Raw genomic sequence first — 18,579 nt, forward strand, 5'->3', positions numbered from 1 at the left:
ATACTGGGGAACCCTTTGAATGTTTGTGATGAACAGTGGAAGGAAAATCTACTGGTTTTTGGTCTCTGGACATTAATCCTATTGAGAAATCCAACGGAAAAGCGCAATTTTCTACCTGAACAACTGGGCCTTTTATTGATCAGCAACAGGTGTCACTTGACAGCAGCTTTTCCATCCTACTCTGAAAGGTTTCCTGCACTAAAAAGACCAGACATGACAGGATAGAGCTGGTCCGGTGCTGGTCAAACGAGGCGGGTGTGATGTCCTGTGATAGCACTATGATAAGAGAATAATGCCACGGGATGGGGGGGGGGGGGGGGGGTGTGAGGGTGGGGGTATAGAAAGACAACGGGTGGGTGAAGACGACACAGACAGTCCTTGCAGGTGTCCGCTGTGTCTGTCTAGTGCTGAGACGCGGCTCTGTGAGGAGGCGCTGCGACTCCTGCTGTGACTGACTCAGCTCGTCTGGACTAATTAATCCACAGAGGGGTAAAGAAGGGTGCTGGGGTCCTTCGCCTGCTGGGAGAAGAAGCTCCACATGGTGTCAGGGTGGTGGCTCGAGTACCGCCTGTTCAAAAGCAAACAAATCCGTCTAAGCGAGGGAGCAGGCGAGGACAGGTACCGCGGGCCCCGCTGCCCATGGAACAACATGAGGGTGAATTGATCGGACGTGGTGGACATAACTTCTTGATGATAGATCTCCTTTAAAGCAGAGCCCAGAGTAAATAATGTCCATCTGCTAGGCTGCCCAAGGCTTGGCTGGCTGCTCTGGGAACTCCCCTGTCTGCACTTCCACTCTGGTTTAGACGTGAGCCAGCCATTCAATGAGCTTCATTGTGAAACCACTCAGGCAGCCGGCCCTTCAAAAACATTCAATCTGAACCGCTAACAAGACCTGTAATACACACATCAGTATGGGGTTTGACATATGGGGCTGCTTCTTTATGATACGCATTATCACTGAATCCCAACACCCAACACTGTTCTTTTAAAGCTGGGTTAGAAGTCTGCATCTGCTAAGGAAAAAGAACGAGATCCTATCGTCACAACCAGTCACACCTGGGCATGTGCATCACATTTCAGAGCAATGTACAACGAATACAGCAACAAAATAATAAACTGAAATTCCTACATCACCAACGTTACACACAGTGCTTCGAGTGCACTCGTAGGCAGAGCTTTGGGTATTCACCTTGTTTATTTCACCTTTATTAGTGATAGCAAACATTATAAGATTTCAGTTTGCGCAAGATATCCGCCAAAGAAAATATTTGTGCACTCCAAGGACCACTTTATCAAAAAATGAAGGCAAAAATTTAAATCATCCTCTCAAACGTGTACTGTAACAGCAAACAGTCTCAGTTTTGTTTGTTTTAAGATTCAACAGCACTTTTTGAGTGCAAAGTCGCGATACCACGTGATACCATCAGGATGACACCGAATCACTTCTGTGTTAATTATGACTGAATAAAACATTGCAAATGAAAGATATTCATGACCCAATGTCTCAGTGAGGGATCGGTTGGGAAAATACAGGCAAGATTAAATAAAGCTTTCTGGAAATTCAAATGCAACAGAGAAAGAGCGAGACAGAGTGTGCGTGAGAGAGAGAGAGAGTGACAATTATTCTCATTATAATTCAATCTTCTCATTCTCATGATCTCTTTTCATCATTTTACTTAATTGTTACTATATTGCCTTGCTTGTGAGGCAGCAGGGGGCTGAGACCATGGAGGCTGTGATGAGCACGGGACCGCTGCACTATGTAACATATTGCAATCTGCAATCTTTTAAGACACTGCATGATTACAAGAGCTTGAATCTCATTAGCTATGAAAAACAAAACAGTATTTTTTTTTTTTTGCGGGCATGCGAAAAGGAGGCTCAAGGCAGTACTTGAAGAAGTGGCAGTACGCAATAAAAATGCGCAGGTCCTCATATGGGCAAAATGTAAAAGTGTCCGTATGGAGAGCCACTTTGTACCGGCCCACTTAAGACACTCGTTACAAGCAGTTCATTATGAGGAATGCAGGGCTCGAGGTCATGGTGGTAGTAGATGTAACTGCATACTTCTGCCAACTAGGACTGATCATGCAAACTAAAGGCATGGTGGGAAAAGAACTGGTGAAATAAGAGCTAAATACAGAGATTTTTTTTTTTTTTTTTTCAGATAACAGCACATAACCGAAGAGAGGAGTCAGGTATGAATGAAGGGGATTTGATGTAGGAGGCAGTCGGACATATCGCTGTTTGTGCAAACCTCTAATTATGGACCTTTCCAGCCTCTCATTTCAGCTGAGGAATTATACAATCCTCTATGGTCTGAGAAAATTCTCGCCCATATGAAAATTCTTCAGAATGCATTGAAGAAATAAAAAGAAATGCTTGGCTCGGCTCAAGCTAAAAACAAGGCTGTTTTTATTTAAGTTAAAAGTTAACATCTAATCTTTCATTTGGCAACAGTAGGTGCGGTGGAACTGGGTGTTGCAGACTTGGAGACTTACTTGTTCAAGATCAGGTTTACAGAGTGGAGATATCACAAACACGGTAAATGCACAGAGAGGTGACGACCACTGTAATCAGAGGTAATGGTGCTGTCAGACTTACCGGTGTCTCCCCACACTGGCAGGTACTCATCCTGCTGGATGTCCAGCATAATCTCCAGGCCATTTCCTGTCCCTCCCTTCATGGTAGTGCGGAGCGTCTTCCCTTCCTCCGCAGCATTGAACATGTAGCACTTCCCATACCTGGTAAACACCTGAGAGAAAGAGAGAGAGAGAGAGAGATTTGCTAAGTGGTGACTCATTAATACTGATGCACACACACACACACACACAGCGTAGAAAGTTAGACTAAGCAGAACTTGTTAACTGCAAATCGATGGAGCTAATTCACTACCAGGCGATTTTTTTTATTTTATTTTATTCTTCATTATTATTTTTAAGCCCGGAGCATAAATTTAGAAATCAGTAGCCATAAACTATATGATAATATAGTTTAGTTTAGAAATATCCTGTGGTTAAAACAGGAACTCAGCAACAGGAGATGGTTCACATTTTCAAGGTTTCATGAGTTTCATATTCACCCTTAATCAGCCACCAATCAAATTACCATTCCCCTAGCAAAACACGAACCTAGCATTATAAAGGAAGAGACATCGTTAGGTGGTTTTTTATCCCTCTTTTTAAACTCATTTAGACTATAAAGTGTTGCAGTGTGGTCAATGACGGGGACACTTCCTATTATTTCAGAGTAATGGTCCGTGTGCACACCCCTCCCTTCATACTGCTCACACAGCCATGATGGTACAGGCGTCACTGTGGAGGGAGCCTCTGTCAAGGACAGGTCTCGTAATAAAGACGCCTGGCATGGAAGCACTTTTCTTCATCCTTGAATCCTCTTCCTCTTTGTCTAGAGGGGGCCCCCACCTTCATAGCTCTTATTAGCTAAAGCCAAGCAACTACAGAGACCAAAGAAATGAACAAGGAAGAGAAAAACCAGAGGCAATTTCCCGTGTAATCACTTAAAGGCCGTGTGCACCCTAGCATTACCGACATAAAATTCTAAGGGAACGCAAGAAACTTTCCATTTCTGCCATGCAGTGTGCGCTTAGCAAAACAATGCCACAATCCTTTTAGAGGCATGTGTGTCAACTGCGAGGGGACTGATTATGTCTTCTGCTAATGACTTTCAGCCATCCCTCTCCAACGCCAACACCTCACCAACTGCCACCAAATGGCTTTGAGGCATTTATGAATAAAAGATTGTGTTAAAGGTGCAGAGCACAGCTTATTCTGCGGAAAGTGCTTGTGTATATAACACATGCAAACATGTAAATGAGATTGCGGTTGTGAGGTCCCCATTCATGAATAATAATCACCATTAACAGCATCCACTTCAATGCCACAGTGAGTGACTGAATGGAAGTGACTCATGGAATACTGTTTGATTATTAAACTCAAAAAGACGAATGATCCCTGGCCCTCATGACTGGGGGCCATCGGCAATATTAAAATCTGCACATCAGGGTGTTTTTTTTTTCATGTCGATGTCCAAGTAATTCACACATGGTCACTCTCAAAGTGTTAACTATTAGGACAATTCCATTCCAAGACACTCCTACACTATTAAATATCATCAGCCTGTGATATTCAATGTATTCAAGGAGTTATTGTGCAATGAAGTGTGGTAGTTTTACCCCCGGGAACACCTTTGGACTGAGTAATAACAATATCAATAGTAATGGCAAAAAAGTGAGGGTTCCCAGTCGACAAAACACAATCATGCCATTTATTCAAATGGGAACGTGTCTCGCGGCTTCATTGCAGTCTGGTCTCCAACTGTCGGTGGAAAATTGGTATCTGTGCCTCTTCCACAATAGATTTCTCCCCGTGCGGCTTTTCAATACTGGTGCAAAAGAAAGTCGAGAGTCAAGAAAGAAGCCCTTTCTCTTGAATTTTGTGAACTCAAAGTGTGATATTTGCTGTTGATGGTGAATTGTTGAAATTTCTTTTCTTATTAAACTCCACTGTGGTGGCTTTGGAGAACTCTCAGTTTGAAATTTGGCTCGTTACCCACAGGTATAAGTAAAATACACCTCCAAGGAACAAAAGGCACTCTACAATTAGTGTTAAAATAAGGCACACCGGTTACTTAGCCGTCCTTTAATGACTCTGTCTTTCTCATAAGTATTGTATCGACATGGTTGATCACCAAGCCAATACCATATTGGCACAGAGGATGTGGACAGGAAGAATATGGGGCTCATTCACTCTGAAATGCAGCTGCTCCTGACACAGATATGAATCTACAGAAAATAAATGACACCCCAGGAATTGTCAGAGTGGAGTGAGCAGGGCAGAAGATAAATATTCACAGGGTTATCACTGCTAGTTTGCAGGTATGCCATGTAAGGTGAAAAACACGCAGACACACCAGCGCTCAGAGAGGCTCCAGAGAGATCTCACATGGCGGTGCTTGCAATCCGAAATCCAGCAGCCGTTTCTCAATGACACGATGCACAGACAGAACCTCAGACGCAATCTTACTGCGCGGGACCCGGTTCCATTAGCGTCTACAGCATGCTGACATGATGTTAAGCTGCTCCACATTACCTTGATTTCACCTGAACGAAAAGTATTTCTTAATGATGTCTCCGATGAGCTTCATTTAAGCAGCTGTCCAAAAGCCTCCGGAGACTGAAGTGTTCCATTTAACCCTCAGTGGTTAATTGGGCATATAGCATTAAACTTAATTACCCAGGAGCCATTCAGTATTCCATTACAGATCTATGTATGTGCAACTATGTGTGAAAAAGACAAAGACTGGTTGAGGTCTGCTTTGACTGATTGCTGTTTTCTCGATTTCTGTGCAATTGGTTTCTGAGTCTGCCTGCTGCCAGCATCTCTCTCTCGCTTCCAGCTTTCTTATATAAGGAAGAATTGCTCCCTGGGGGACTCTGTGAGACTGTTGTTCTCACCCCTCCTTTTTTCAGGACTGATAATGTTTGACAGACAAGACCAGGGCCAGGTCAACATCCCATTAGACTTTAGCCAGACGGAGAGGCTCCTTTTCAGCCACTGGATGACAAAGATGCTATCAAAACCTTGACAGTGGGGTTCTGTTATTTTGCAAATGCTCGCCTCTATGACCCTATCTCACTCTCTTTCACAAGCTCGCTCCGTCTCCTTCTCTCTTCTCTCCTGATCTGCTGCCTCAGGTAGAGCTGTCAGAAAGAAGGTAATGAGTTCTCAAACCTGTCCAGAAATGTAAGATACTGCTAGAAACATTCCTCTGCCTGAAAAATGTGTAACGGCAAAGAGATACTTATCAATGCTCATTTACCAAGAAAAGTGCCTCTGTGAAACAGCAAGTAGATAATATTGACTATGACTGTCTGCTCTGAAGTTTGCGCTACCTTGTCGTCTGTCAAAGCATGAAGTTACTCGTGATAAGAGCTCCATGATAACCTGGGCTTAGGTGGGATGAATCCATTACGTTATTTATTATTTTAATTTACCTGGGCATCCCATCATCTGGTGTGAGTGTATAAGTGAGTATATTTTGTTAATTTTTGATACATAAAAAAGTAGTAATAAAAAAAAATCTCATTGTAGCACTGTTTATGCTGCTGTTTGCTCTTGTTGCTGTTTAATTCTGAACATCAAATGCCTCACTGTTCATCGGGCCAGGGTTTGAAATGTCAGAAAAGTCAAACCTTGCTGCTGTCAATATCACTTTAGCTTACTCTACACAAGCTAAAGGTCTGTGAGCAGACCAGCAAGAGGGGGCACACACAGCTCAGCCGCCAATTAAAATGCCTTTTGACCAACAAAACACGTCTCATTAGTATTCACAAGTGCAAGTGTGAATGTCTTGAAGCACAGAGCTGCAAAACATGGCATGACCTAGCCTGTGCACAGCACACTGCCTCCCACAGAGGAGAAGTAAAAGATGACATGGCCATTAGTGTATATTCATGTCATGATGAAAGGTCAGTCATTAGTGCCACACACCTACAAATCAGCTTAATGTACAGGCTAGGAATTGTATGGATGCATTAATGTAAAAAAAAAAAAAAAAAAAGAAAAGAAAAAAATGGGCTCAAGAGCTGAAACACTTTTAATAGCAGTTTCTCTGAATATCTCACTGCCTCTGGAGCAGTCCCTGAGGTCCTTCTGTGACTCTCACAGACCTCTAGCACCCCGAATTTGTCTTGCTTTTTTCTCTACAATTCATCCTATTTTGTTATCGCTGTTGTGCGAATGGCTTGGTGTCGATCCCCTGCCAACAAACTGACAGATTATCTTTCCAAAAAAGGGATACTATCTTTTCTTTATTTTTGTTTTTGCATATCCCTTGGCCCTCTGTTTATCTCCTTCAGTCCATGTGGCGTCTATCCATTCAGTCCAAGCCATCAAAACGCCCTGAAGTGCACAGCATATCCATAAAGGCCCTAATTTTTCTGATGGGGTTGCCATGGAGACTGTAGCCGACAGAAGTCCGAACCAAGAAGTCAGGCCATGCTTATTGATTTGTCCTCATCTCCCACCTTCCACATTACAGACGCAGCAAAGCCACACTCTTCCAATAGAAAATTCCTACCATATTAACTCGTGTTCAAACATTGTGAATGTTTTCCATTACTCCAGTTGATTAATTTTGATAAGGTCAGGGCATTTTTTGATCAAACCAAAAAAAAATCTAAAGCAACACAAAGACTATCGGTCAGAGTTTTGTACCCTCATGGCAAACATATGGCCTGTCAGTTCTGTTTTGTGTTAGATGTTTTCTCCTGACCTGCTTGTTCAGGTGCTATATGCTGACTATATACTGTATGCTGCATGCTTTCTTTTTTCTGTCAGTTGCTGTATTCATGCATCATGATGAAGCACTGACATTCCCATCTCCACAAAACCAGAGGAGGAGGCAGTGAGATATGTATTCATTTTTGCTGGATGACACTCCATTGTCACCCCTCTTGTGTATTTCCATTACAGAATAAGCAGGTAATAAGACACTTCTCTTGCTCATCCCATTTGCTTTGCTGGCAGGCCGGGGCAGAGAGTGGAAAACGCTGAAGAGTAAATTGAAATGTTAAGCATTACAGTCTGCCAAGTTTTATAAGTTCCCCCTTAGAGGCTTCAGGTTTCAAGGTTGCATCACGTTCGCATCAGCAATCTATTGTGATGTGGCGTTATTGTTCGACAAATCAATAACCGTTATGGTAGAGTTTAGAGAACATTTCACGGTAAGCCAAAGCAGCAAAGAAGCCATGGGGTTAGGAGATGGAGAAGGAGAGAGGTCTTTGATCCTCAGGGCTTATTGAGAAGGATAGAGAGGAATCAAGTTTATGAAACAGGCCTTCGAGTTGCAAGGTGTGCACTTTCTCCTCTGCCTTCTCGGCAGTGGTGGCAGCAGTTTAAGTGGTTGTACTGCTGTGAGGATAAATAATGCAGTTGGCTGCTGCGTTAGCGACAGGGTATGAGGAGGGAGGGGCTCAACACACACACACACACACACACACACACACATACACACACACACACACACACACGCAGAGGTGCCTTGCTCATCATGACAGCTTTAAGCATGCCACTCTCCTACCTGCAAGCTAGCCCCCTACTCAAACATATTTCATGTCACATTAAACAAATGTTGCCTTTTATGTGATGTATTGTGAATTTTATGGAATCATATATATATCATTGCACCGAAATGTAATTTACTATGCCAGTCAATAATATTTTATGTAACGAGACAGCGCATAAGTGAGGGTGGGTTGTGATAGGACACAAAGGATTGCAGTCGCTACTGCCAGCATGATATTTATGCTCTTGGGGAGGAGGGAGAGGGAGGGTGAAAGAGGCAGGGGAAAGAGAGCGGGAGATAAAGACAGAGAAGGGAGAAGGAAAAAGCGAAAAAATAATAGGGATAAGCAAGACAAACGTCTTTCTTGAGCGAAGAAGTGAATTAATCCCCATGGCTGGACTTTGACCGTGGTTATTGTCGTCACCGTGGATTGTGTGTGGACCGATCTTTTGGCTTAATGGAATCGACACCCAGGAGGGAGGGGGGTTAGGGGGGGTCACGGAGAAAGAGTAGCTTTCACCTCTGCTGGAAGGACTTCATCGATTAACATGCTGCTTGTGGACTGGGCACTTGTTCTATTCAGAAATGCGTCCCACTCTGATTTACTATCTGCCCAACATGAGATTAGCTCCCTTTCCCAAGCCACATCAAAACCCTTTCATCATTTGCCCTTTAAATATCCTCTGTAATAAAAGCTGCCTGAACTGGATATGAACCGATATTTGATAGCTTTCAAGTGTGCGTATCTCACAGATTTTGGTTTAAATTCACAGCAACTTTTCAATTTGTTTTCTTGTGTTTCAGGAGGAACCTATTATAGGCAAGCGGGTGGGGGATATTGTTGACAAGAAAGAGCGTGCACAAGCTGGGAGGATCAGCCCACCACCTGACACAAGTTGTGTGGTGTAATCCATCATCATCCATGGAGGCTCCTGGTTGGCCGGTATGATAGGGCCAAAATATTGGCTCCAATGGTGCCTTAAAGCCACAAGTCGAGCCAAGCTTGAAATTATTCCCTCTAGTTTCTGAGTAAAAAAAAAACAAAAAAAAAAACAACTTGTCAGCCTCCTCCCTACTCAATAGTCTGGATGTTAAAAGTTGGGTCAATAAGCTCACTAGTCCATAGCCTCAACAGCAATATGTCGACATGGAAAGTAGAAAACGGCGACATTTACTTTCAGGAACCTTGTGTCACTGCGTTCCCCTCCCTTTTAGAAACTGCGCTCCTCAAGGTCCTGAAGTCCAGTCAATGTGCCAGAAAGACATCAAATAAAAGTGAAAGTAACTTTGGGTCAAACATCCTGTACACTCCGAATACTGACTGAATTGCTCTCCTTCCCTCCAACTATACTTTTTTTCCCTCACAGGTGCTGAAAAATAAAACTATTAAAATGACATGTTCTCCCTCTCTCTCTCTCTCTCTCTCTCTCTCTCTCTCTCCCAGGTCCATGTCTGTCAGGTCTGTCAGTACGTGGAAGACATCCAGATATAGCTGCGCACCACAGCCGTCACCCTGAGCTCATCAATCACATCACACACTCCCAGTCATTATTTTTAACAAGTCCCCCTTCGCTGAGGCCCGGTGGGGGTCCGCCACACCTGTCACCACCTCCTCATCTCCGCCGGGGCTGATGCAAAGCCGAGTCAAATGGTCCTGTGGTGTACGACCTGTGCTCCTAATTGCTGACAGGAAATCATCTGACTGGATGGCGTCTCTCGTCTCCCTCAGAATGGCCCGTGGGGGAAAGTATCAGCTCTGCAAGGCTTTTGAGACCGTTTTCATGCACTGCTGTAATTATTAACATTATCACCCATGAGCTCATCTCTAATAGGCCCTCTCAAAGAAGCCAGAGACCTTTCACAGTTTCAGGAGGGGTACTCATTGCTCCTATTAGCAGCCTTTATCCTCAGTTCAGGTGACTTTTATCGACACACCTGCTCTTACCTTCAGCACATGCTATCGAGATATCACAGACGGCAACACGATGGAGCTTCCTTAAACACTCATGTGATCAATACCGGCAGCAAAGTCCCATTATCCCTCAATATCCAGCGGGGTTTGCACGCCAGTTACCTAGAGATGACTAAGAGATCGATAATAAAGTGCTCAATAATTTATGCGTCAGCAGCGGCCGTGGTTTAGATCAGGAAGAACTTCCACGCGCTCTCTCTCAACTCAGGAGACATCCTTAATGTGGACGTTATGGTTGGTAAACAATGATAAACTTCAATATCGCATTCCGGCCGAATGGTTGTACCCTGCTCACAGTAATATTGAGGACAAACTGTGTTTCACATTGATTCTGTCTGGCCTGGTAGCACTACCTTGGGCTGAACGGCATTATTGGTGCCCGCACTCTAAGCTTTGATTCATCTGCTCTAACTCAAGGCGCTGTATTGAGTGTCTGCAACCAAACATCCAGACAATTGGGCGGATAGGCGCATCCCTACTGAGTCTAACTTCTGAGGTTTGCTGCATCAAATATTTCACTTAAAAGTTCAAATTGGGGTTTGGATTTGGATATCCTGTGGCTCTTAGTATGTGGAAATAACTACAGTATATGTTTTTTTCTATATTGCCTTTCACAGAGGAGGATGAAAGTGTGCATGGAATAAATGAGGCCACATTTGGCAACAGGGGGGAACCGTTTTGAAATGGCACAGCTTGAACTAAGTCCTGCTGATTATTTTAGCTCCAGATTTCTGTTGTAAAAGAATCAGCGTCAGGCTATATGTTCAGACACTCAAAGCGCAGAATTGTAAATGCGACTCCCCCGCTCGCCTCCGGGAAGCAGATTTCAGGTGAACTTGAGGAGCACTGGCCTGACAACTCAAGAGGGATTTTCAGAGCGATGAAAACAGTCTTCTCGGTTCCACAATCACAGCGCTGGCAGAACGGTGATAAGAACAAATCCAAACTTGAACCACGGGTTGATTTATTTGCCTTTAGTGTTACCTGAGAAATTAAATAAATAAAAAATAAACCCCTCACAGAAATTTTCTCTCCTACCTCTGTTTTCATCTGAAGCGTAGCGGAACAGAGATAAAGCTGACACCTGCTCACACACACACACACACACACACACACACATATTTGGAGAGAGGTGTAAAAGAGACAGTTAAGCTCTACTTTATGACGCTTGGCTATACTCCCCACAAAATAAAATGATTGTATTTTGACATTACGTGCTGGGTAGTGTATTTTATTGTAAGAAAAAAAGGCAAAACAAACATGATTCCAGGTGGGGAAATTACTCAGAGAATTTGGGCTATTAGCTCGACTGACCAGAACCAAATATACTGTAGTTTCCTCCCTGCATAAGTGAATCCCCCTCATGAATTAGTGATTTTGGCTTGGTTTCAATGGGAATGAGGAACAGTAACCCTGGGATAATAACACAAAGTAATATACTGACCTGACAGCAGCTAGCAGCCATGCTAGAACAGCATTTCATATCTGCTGTGGACTGAGGCCACCGGTCCATGAAATAACACAGACAGAAATGAAATAACTGCTGATCACAGAGATTGCTAATGACTTTGAAGCTACATTTTAAAAAGGTCCTGTGTGTATGCATAACAGCGAGAGACAGAGCGGTAGAGAAATAAAATGTTTGTTTTGTGCGTGTGCCTATGTGCATGTGTGTGTGTGTGTGTGTGTGTGCCCCGTGATTCTGACTTTAGCTTTGTTTATCGCCAGCATTAATCCAGCAATATTTGATCTTCGGCTGAGTCGAGGGAGGACCGCAAGAAATAAGCACGAAACAGAAAAAATCATTTGGACTGTCTGCCAGGAAGAAGGAATATCAAGTCAATTTAAACAACTTTACTCCGGCGACTTAACTCAGAGTCTTTGTGCCTCAGTCATAGTAAATAAACAATAAGAGAGTTGGAATAATCACGAAGGAGGAGGCTGATCAGAGCACCAGGAGTGGGAGGATTCCCTGGTGTGAGGAACATCACGAGTTTAACGCCTGCTATTGTGCGAAACTATAATTACCAAAACATCAGCAAAAATAATTGAGTGCATACAAACATCATCCACTTGCGAGTTTGCAACTGAGCAACGAAGAGGATCCCCACTGTGACTTAACCAACATGTGGATTGACATGCAAAATTGTCTCTCTTTTACACTCTCTCACACACTGAGTGCAGAGATGCTTAAAGAAGCAACGTAAAATAGATTTTTTTTTTTTTTTTTTAAACAAAAAAATGGGTGTCGGTGGCACAACCACTTAATTTCTTCAGGTGAAGCTCAAGTGCAGGAAATTCAAATATAGTCGAGCGGAAAACTTGCAGTACACCAACAAAGCTCTACACCCACTTGATAAATGAACCGTTTATTTTGACATATTTTGCGAGTAACAGACAGCGTGGCAAGCGATGTGTTTTGAGTAGTGCTTTATCACATTTTCTCAGCTTTTTTTAGTTTTTTCTTTCTTTCTTTTTTTTTTTTTAGACTCGACACAATGGAAATCCAATGGAGCACATGCATGTTAAGTTTACTCTGATTTCTTTAAAGTAGCCAGTTCTACAATGTAGTGCTCTGTTGAAAAAGCACAGCGTGGTTTATATAAATAGTTTTCATGAAAGGCAGCATGAGCAGGATTTTCCTTCAAAACAATGTATAGACTCATGCAATAACAATCCCTGTCAATCACCACTTATGACCAGCTGTGTGTGTGTGTGTGTGTGTGTGTGTGTGGTGCTGTGTGTGTCTGCAGAGATCCTGGCCTCTGCTTGGATTTTCTTGTTTTGCTGAGCTTCTGGGTGTCAGCCTTTGGGCGGTGGGTGTGTAGCTGCCAGCCAATAACAGCACCCAGTGTCAGATAGATAGCAACAACATCCAATAGGAAGGTATGAACTTTGAGAACACGGACCAAAAAAAAAAAAGAAAATATTGATTATTGATTATGTTATAAAAAAAATAAATTGCAGCCTGCGTTCACTCTACAGTTCAATTAACTGCTTCACCTTTCAGGTCAGAAAAAGAATTATTACTCAGTTAGTATTTCCTATTCTCGATTATGCAGATATAGTTTACCAAAATCCATTTGAATCTCATTTACGTCCTCTTAATGCAGTTTACAATAACCTGTGTAGGTTCATTCTGAGGTGTCCATATCGCACTCATCATTGTGTTATGTATGAATCACTCAATTGGCTCTCCCTACAATCCAGAATGCATTACTATTGGCTGCAATTTGTTTTTAAATGTATTTTTATCAACTATCCCATATACCTAAAGCAATACTTAGTACCCTGTAGATCTTCTTATTCATTCAGACATACACAGCACCCTTTTTTCATTGTTCCACGCATCTTTAAAGAAGTTGGACGACAAGCCTTTAAATTTAAAGCCCCATCGAACTGGAACCACTTGCCCAATTCCTTCGCTCCAGTTGTTCCTTGTATATTTTTAGGACATTATTATTTGCTCATCTCAAGACAACTTGTTCTTGCTTTTGATTTTGTATTACTTCCCAACTTATGAATTGTGAGGTGTGGGTCAGACTGTGTTGTATTTCGTGTTTGTGTTTGTATTTCCGTTGATCTGTTGTATTTTCTGTTGTACAGTTGATGTACCTATGTTAGGGACCCCCTCGAAAACGAGATGCGACATCTCAAGGGGTTTATCCCTTTAATAAAAATTCTACACAATGTAGTGAGGCGAAAACGCCAAGCGGATAAAACTCGTTCCACAACCGGCGTGAACCTGGGAACAACTTTCTCTGGTGGGTGAGCACTGAAGGAGAGGCTGAGGATGCTGACCTGTTGACAAATCCTACTCATTCTGCCTTTAAATCAACACCCACACAAACAAGTGATTACAACTTTTAGTTTGATGAATATGAACAGCAGACTTTCACCCTAGCAACAGAGGGCGATTCTTAACTGCATGCTCATTATATGTGCAGTAAATCTACAAATTTTCCACAGCACCATAGCAACAGCTGACACGTTCCTATTCCAAATTAAATGCACAAGGTGTTATGGGAGAATGTGTAAATTGCTTATGTTTAACTCCAGAGTATTAAACATCAACTCAGACGACTCCTACTTTGGTGAGCAGCCACCCCCAGAAACAACATACTGAGAGGGATAAAGCTACATTGTGATGATACTTAAGGAGAAAGGGTACTGTACGTTGGATAAGCTCCTTTATTTAATCACCTCTAATGCAAAATTCATCTGAACAAGTCATATCCTGCTTTCATGGCACACTGTCAAAGAGAGCTGTTTGATATTCATAAAGAAGATCAAAGGAGAAGGACACTTGCGGATTCAACGTCTCTGTCTTTGAGGTTGGTTGGTGCTCTGCTAATTCCTGCACTTGTAATAGTCGGGATGTGTGCACACGGAGCGTAAACCAGCCGGTGTCGTCTGAGGCTGGACTGTGCAGAATGAGCATATTATCAGCCGAGTGGTGAAAGGAAATAACAATATGGCAACACGTCACCTCTGTCGCACAGACAATATTACAGCAGCAGTAGGATGACAGCCGACACGGACAGCTAAAGTGTAATTGGGGAACCATCTGCAGAAATGAGAATAGCTGATCTCGCATTTCCAATATGTCAAAACTATGCAGCGTCCCCCTCCGCTGAACCGGCGCGATCCATCATACAGAGGATCTCGTGATAGAGGCCGTGGCTCCCTGAGAATTCGTGGAAGGAGCAGAAAAAATCGGGTAATGTCTGTATTGTCTCGTTCAGCTGCATGAAATTGGATAAAGTGATGGGAAATAGATGAACAGTAATGCTGAGAATCACTGGGAACAGATACACCCAATATATAAAAAGACATTTCCCTCAGTGTGTCATATTCATACATGGGGACAGAGGGAGTGGGTGGAGGGACGCAATGATGTGAAATCTGATTAAATCATTGCCAGCAGTCTCTGTGCTCTCTCTCTCTCTCTCTCTCTCTCTCTCTCTCTCTCTCTCTCTCTGTGTGTGTGTGTGTGTTCTGTATAGAGGATTCAGCAGGGGAGAGAGAGTTGACTGTAGTGGCAGTAAGAACCTCATATTCCCAAAAATCATCCAATCAACAGATTATAAATCAGCTGGTCCAGGACACTTAAAGGTCCTTGTGTGTGTGTGTATGTGTGTGTGTGTGTGTGTGTGTGTGTGTGTGTGTGTGTGTGTGTGTGTGTAGTCTGGGCGGGCATTTTTCTGTGTATGCATGGGGTTGTTTATTGGCACGGTCTACACTGGGCAAATGGTTTCAATGGCATCTAATGACTGGATTAAGATTGATCTGGTTCTAGTGAACAACTGGAGTAAAGCGCATTAATGCCCTATTTTGCTTCGTTTTCTCAAGCCTGCCTCTGCTGAACGCTGCTGAAGGAGCACAGCAGGAGGCCGGTCATGTCAGGACATAAATATGGAAAGACATATCTAGAGAGATAATTAACTATTGCACCCAATCTGTTTGCCCAGTATGAAAACCACTAACCCTGTCCACTCCAGTGTTATTAGGCGCTACTGCAACCATTAAGGCCGCAAAATCATTTTCAACCCGCAGTTAAAGCCACAGGAAACGACTAATGAGCAACAGATTGCGGTGGCTTTGTTCTTGGGCACCTAAATGCTTGTTAGCTTACCCTGGATCAGTCTTCAGAGCCTTGAGGTAACACTGATCTGTCATGTAGTTACATCTGGAATACGTCCATCTAAGTCTCTCCCATGACATTATCGGCTGTTGGACGAAAAAGGACAGGCTTCGCATTCCACTTTTATGGGGCAAAAAAAAAAAATCCTATCAGGCCCAGAAAATGTCAACAACAGGGCAAGTACTCCCTTGGCTTCTTCCTCCCACACAGAGAGAACTGACAAATGCCAGGCCTTCAATCACTCGCTGCTGGCCTTTTCCAAAACTGAAAGATACTACCGGCGAGCAAGAAATGCCGACTGCAGCTCCAAAAGGAGGGGGAAAAAAAAACAGAAATGGAGAGAATTAGGGGGACAAAACGCCGGTCTGTCACTGTCACTATGTGCCACCGTGCAGCATTACTGTGCTTGATTCGAGGACACACACATACACACACTGCGGAAATGACTGGATGTGAAAATCTCTCTCTCACACAGACACAGACACACACACACACATAAAACATATTGATTCCTCTCTTTTTTTTCCTGATGGCTGAGTCTTAGTCAATGGGTGAGTCCTTACCGCAGCAGCAGAAGTCGTAACGCTGCTCCCGAAAAGACATCTGAATGCTCAGAGGTGGAGAGCAAGTCCATCTGTTCGTGTACATGTCCATCTGTTCCGCTGATTCATCCCTCCATCTACATTAACATCCACACTGGCCTGTTCCTAATTCAGGGTAGCTGGGCATTATATGACACGTTACTAGTCAGCTGTGCTTAAACAACTGAACCAATCTGTGGGCAAACTCGGAAAGACTGAAACCCCAAACACTCCCTTGTTATTGCAGCTACGCCTTCGGCCTTCCCAGCAAGGATCCCAGCATTTTGAACACTGAGGCAACCCTGAAAATCTGTGTAGCTGTACAATATGAAAGTTGAGATGACATCTGTTGTTATCTATTACTGCTACCTTCATAATTTTATGAAATCAGGAGATAAATATCTTCCAAAAATCTTGCCAAAGCTGTTTTAGTGATTTTTACCTGCTTAGCATAATGTATTTTATAAATGTTGTGCTTGTGCGGATTGATGTTTGACTTCATCTCCTGCACTTTGCATCGCTTCCTTTTTCTTTGCTATGTCAGCAATACGCGAATATGAATATAAGACGTTATTAAACTTGCAAGAGGGTTGTGGAGGCTATTTCATGACTATGTAACCTGTGTGCTCATGTGTCTTCCTATGATATTTGCTTAATTTAATCTTTAGCCATGCATGGCCTATATCATGTTTAAATGAAGTCAGTGTATTGCTTAAATAGCTGCTATAAAGTGCATGTGTAAACCTGCTGCAGAGGTAGTACCATGGAGCGTCTCCATGTGAACCAATTAAGGGTTATTGTTGAGCGTTAGCTTACCCAAGGCTGGCGACAAAGGAATGTGTGAGAAATGTGTTGAATGTAACAGATGCGCATACAAATTGTAAGAACATGCAGCCTTGGCCTTTTGAAATATTCACAGGGGAGGCGATCCCACAGACGAAGACACAGGAAGAAAGTGTAAAGACGGTCTTCTGTTCACTGCCTAGTGCTCACTTTCAGGGTTGACGCCGTGTGTGTGTGTGCCAGCACTGAGCATTATTTAAGTGTGACGATACTGTAAATGCTTTTTTTTTTTTTTTTTTAGTTTGTTTGTTTTTTGCTTGTTTTTTTTTTTTTTTTTTTTTTTTTTTTTTTTTTAATCTCAATTCTCATTGCTATCAGAGTGGAATTAGAGATAATTGCCACTACCAAGGGTCTATAGGCTACACTTTTGACAGCAGAATGATTAGTCTCACTGAGGATAATCAGTCGTCGCCAAGGGCACAATCAGGATCACTCAGCTCAGGAATTGTAAGTTAAATAAAAAACAACCCCATGAATACGGCAGCACAACAGGATAATATTATCACAATAAAAGATGCAGTGCAAGACATACATCAGTCTAAGCAGCTGTAATTGAAGGTGCACTATGTAGGTTTGAAAATTATTTGTTTCCACTGGCAGAACCTGCTGCTATACAAATAAATTACAAGTACCATTTTTTAAATTTAACAAATAAAAACAAAAACAGAGTGCTAGTGGCTAGAAATGCTTTTTTGGATAGTAAATATGTATGTTTTGCTGCTATTATAAACAACAGTCAAATGGTAACTGTTTCAGTGTCTCGGGGACCCATTTTCCCTGAGGATAATTTGTTTCATTATTTCTACAAACAATGTAATACATTTTTCTGTATACACAGACTTTTATTTACTTCTCTGAGTTTAAAATATATCTTTCAAAACTACATATTGCACCTTTAAATGCAGTTATAAATAAACCAAAAAAATTATATTATATTGTCCAATGCGTGACTCGAAAAACATAATATGGGCTGTTTTGTTGGAACTGCAGGCAAGTCATTAGTCAGCACTCCCTTCACAAAGCCTGACTATTTTGAAATGTTTTTTTTCATGGGAAAATATGGAGGCACTAGATTTCCATTCCTAAGAAAACAGAGACAAGGTGGTATGGACTGTGAATCAGCCAGTGGAGCATCTGTCATCAGTTATGGGGCAACACTTGATATTTGCCCGCCATCGTGCCTTTATCATCATCAGCAGGTGTGCCAGTGGGATTCCTCTTGGTAACATTCATTATGCCCCTGCAAAGCTCATGTAAACCAAGAAAAATGGCTGCCCATGGCAAATAACAGGATGCATTCCCACAGGGATATGAACAATAATAGAAATAAATAAATAATCTGACAGCTACCGGGTGATAGTGACATATTTACCCCCAAGTGGGCATGGCATAGGCCTGGTTTGATGAATAATGATTTTGTTGAGATGGAGAATGATTAATGATCCTTG

The 18,579-nt window shown here is 42.6% G+C and overlaps 1 protein-coding gene across 2 annotated transcripts in view; it reads right to left on the minus strand.

The window, feature by feature from the left end:
* asic2 (acid-sensing (proton-gated) ion channel 2) overlaps positions 1-18,579 on the minus strand; it is a 393,118-nt gene that overhangs the window by 30,105 nt on the left and 344,434 nt on the right. For both annotated transcript variants that reach the window (XM_030058742.1, XM_030058740.1), the window contains one exon: positions 2,608-2,758. In XM_030058742.1, coding sequence (XP_029914602.1) covers positions 2,608-2,758 — 151 coding nt within the window. The remainder of the gene's footprint in view (positions 1-2,607; positions 2,759-18,579) is intronic.

Source organism: Myripristis murdjan, chromosome 8, assembly GCF_902150065.1.
Source record: "Myripristis murdjan chromosome 8, fMyrMur1.1, whole genome shotgun sequence".
In the NCBI taxonomy this organism is placed as follows: Eukaryota; Metazoa; Chordata; class Actinopteri; order Holocentriformes; family Holocentridae; genus Myripristis; species Myripristis murdjan.